Source organism: Sinocyclocheilus grahami, unplaced genomic scaffold (genome assembly GCF_001515645.1).
Source record: "Sinocyclocheilus grahami isolate Dianchi unplaced genomic scaffold, SAMN03320097.WGS_v1.1 scaffold36.1, whole genome shotgun sequence".
Lineage (NCBI taxonomy): Eukaryota > Metazoa > Chordata > Actinopteri > Cypriniformes > Cyprinidae > Sinocyclocheilus > Sinocyclocheilus grahami.
Window position 1 is genome coordinate 1722858 of NW_015505215.1, and position 2061 is coordinate 1724918.

Consider the following 2061-nt stretch of genomic DNA (forward strand, 5'->3'; position numbering starts at 1 on the left):
ATATATATATATATATATATATATGTTTATGTGCGTGTGTGTGTTATAATATCTAACAATCAATAATATAATATAATATTATTTCTATTTTTTGGCACAGGGCAAGGTTTTTTTTTAGGGATGCACGATATATCGGCCACCATATCGGTATCGGCCCATATCGCCTCATTTTTTCTGTTATTGGTATCGGCCTGATAAGAAAATTTGGCCGATATCTTAAAGCCGATAAATAATGCATTATTTCCTTCATAGACACTTCAGATGTGCGCTGTTCGTTTGCAGCCTTTTGTGCAATTGTACGTTGTAATATTGTGTTTATTTGATGTATATCTGATTTATCTCATATAGAATGCGTTTGGTTAAGTTAAAAGAGCGCTTCAGTTTACCGGTGATCGTCTTTAGCTCAGCGCACGCAGCTCAAACAGCAGTGCACAACATTAATAACTATGATTGGGAATGTCGTGTATATAACATTCTAATGAGAACATTATTATAATAAAACGTTGTGCATTCTTTGGGTTTAGTTGCTGTGTTTCAGCGCGTTGTTATGGGAAGAGCGCATCCACAACAGGATCACACATTCTGACTATAGCATGCAATAACTGCGTCATTTTGTACATATATAAGTTGTAATATTATGTTTATGTTGTATTAATATTAATCTCAGGATGCATTTCCTTGAGTTAAATAAGCTGCCAGCAAAACGCTTCAGTTTACCGTGTTCATTCAGCTCTTCAGCTTCAGCTTGAGCTGCAGCTCAATGGCTGCTATTTAAAACAGTGGTATTAATTTGTTACTTTTTCAAAATCATTGATATATTATTAATAACAACAACCACTTGTATTTTTCTCTTATTATTTTCATCAACAATATGGTTTAGTAATTAAAATCATTTAATTATTGTCCGTGCAGAGGCTATTCTGTTTTATTGATCTGTGGCGCATTCATTTTGATTCTTTACATGTGTAATGATGTCCAGTGACTTGTTTGCATTATTTATGCATAATTTTATTTATTTGTAAGGCTTTTTTATGACTAAATTTGGTAATGGGAGAGTAAACATATTTTTAAAACGTACACCGTTCAAACTAGGCTGCTTATGTTGAAGTGTTTGGGATGTGGCTTTTAATGATGAGACCTTTTTTGTAATCAGGCTCTCAAAAAGTATATAACAATTTGGATATAGATTTATCGGCCAACATATCGGTTATCGGCTTTCAAAAATAAAGAATAATCGGTTATCGGTATCGGCCAAAATTTTCATATCGGTGCATCCCTAATTTCAACTGTGATGTTACCCGATCTAGTGCCCAGGAGTGTCCGTAGCTCGGCAGGGGTCCGCTACTGATGGGCACAGTGTTCCAGATGCCACTTTCCAAATTATAACTGCAAAAAAAAAAAAGTTGATATCCTAACACAATTCACTGTTCATTTCCATAGCTAAAGTGGAAAAAAACATTGTTCAGACTTCAAGATGGCTTCAGAATTACACAAATTATCCAATATTCCTGTAATTAGTACTTTCTCCCAGTCACATTTCGAGTTTTGACTGAAATGTCAAATCCACAATGTTGAAATTGCTCACTATACAAAGAGTTCCCTCAGAGAACATTTAGACTCACAGTTTCTACCCTCAAACTGTCAAATTAATCTAACTCTACTCCTACCACAGCTCACACTGATTTATTATTAGTATTATTATTATTCCTGCTGTTCTACATTTTTATTTTGGATTACTGTCACATTTGCACATATGCAAATATGCCTTTTTGGTTATGCTGTACACAGATCTCTGAATTATCACTTACTTTAGAACCATCTGAAAGTTGCTGTAGTTAAAGGTGTAGCCACCAACAACCCACATGACCTTTTCCTGTACCACCGCCTTATGGGATGCTCTTCCCAGTGATGCTCCAAAAGGCTTCACTGTGGGCATGATCCAGTAAGACTCTGTGGAGGGCACTGTTAGTGAGCAGTCTGGACCTGAGAGAGAGAGAGAGAGAGAGAGAGAGAGAGAGAGAGAGAGAGAGAGAGGGGGGGGGGGGGGGGGAATTTTTTCGA

The 2061-nt window shown here is 36.3% G+C and overlaps 1 protein-coding gene across 1 annotated transcript in view; it reads right to left on the minus strand.

Annotated features, from left to right (window-relative positions):
• Positions 1-2061, minus strand: part of LOC107581546 (attractin-like protein 1) — a 133861-nt gene that overhangs the window by 93384 nt on the left and 38416 nt on the right. The window contains exon 6 of the mRNA XM_016267124.1: positions 1809-1983. Coding sequence (XP_016122610.1) covers positions 1809-1983 — 175 coding nt within the window. The remainder of the gene's footprint in view (positions 1-1808; positions 1984-2061) is intronic.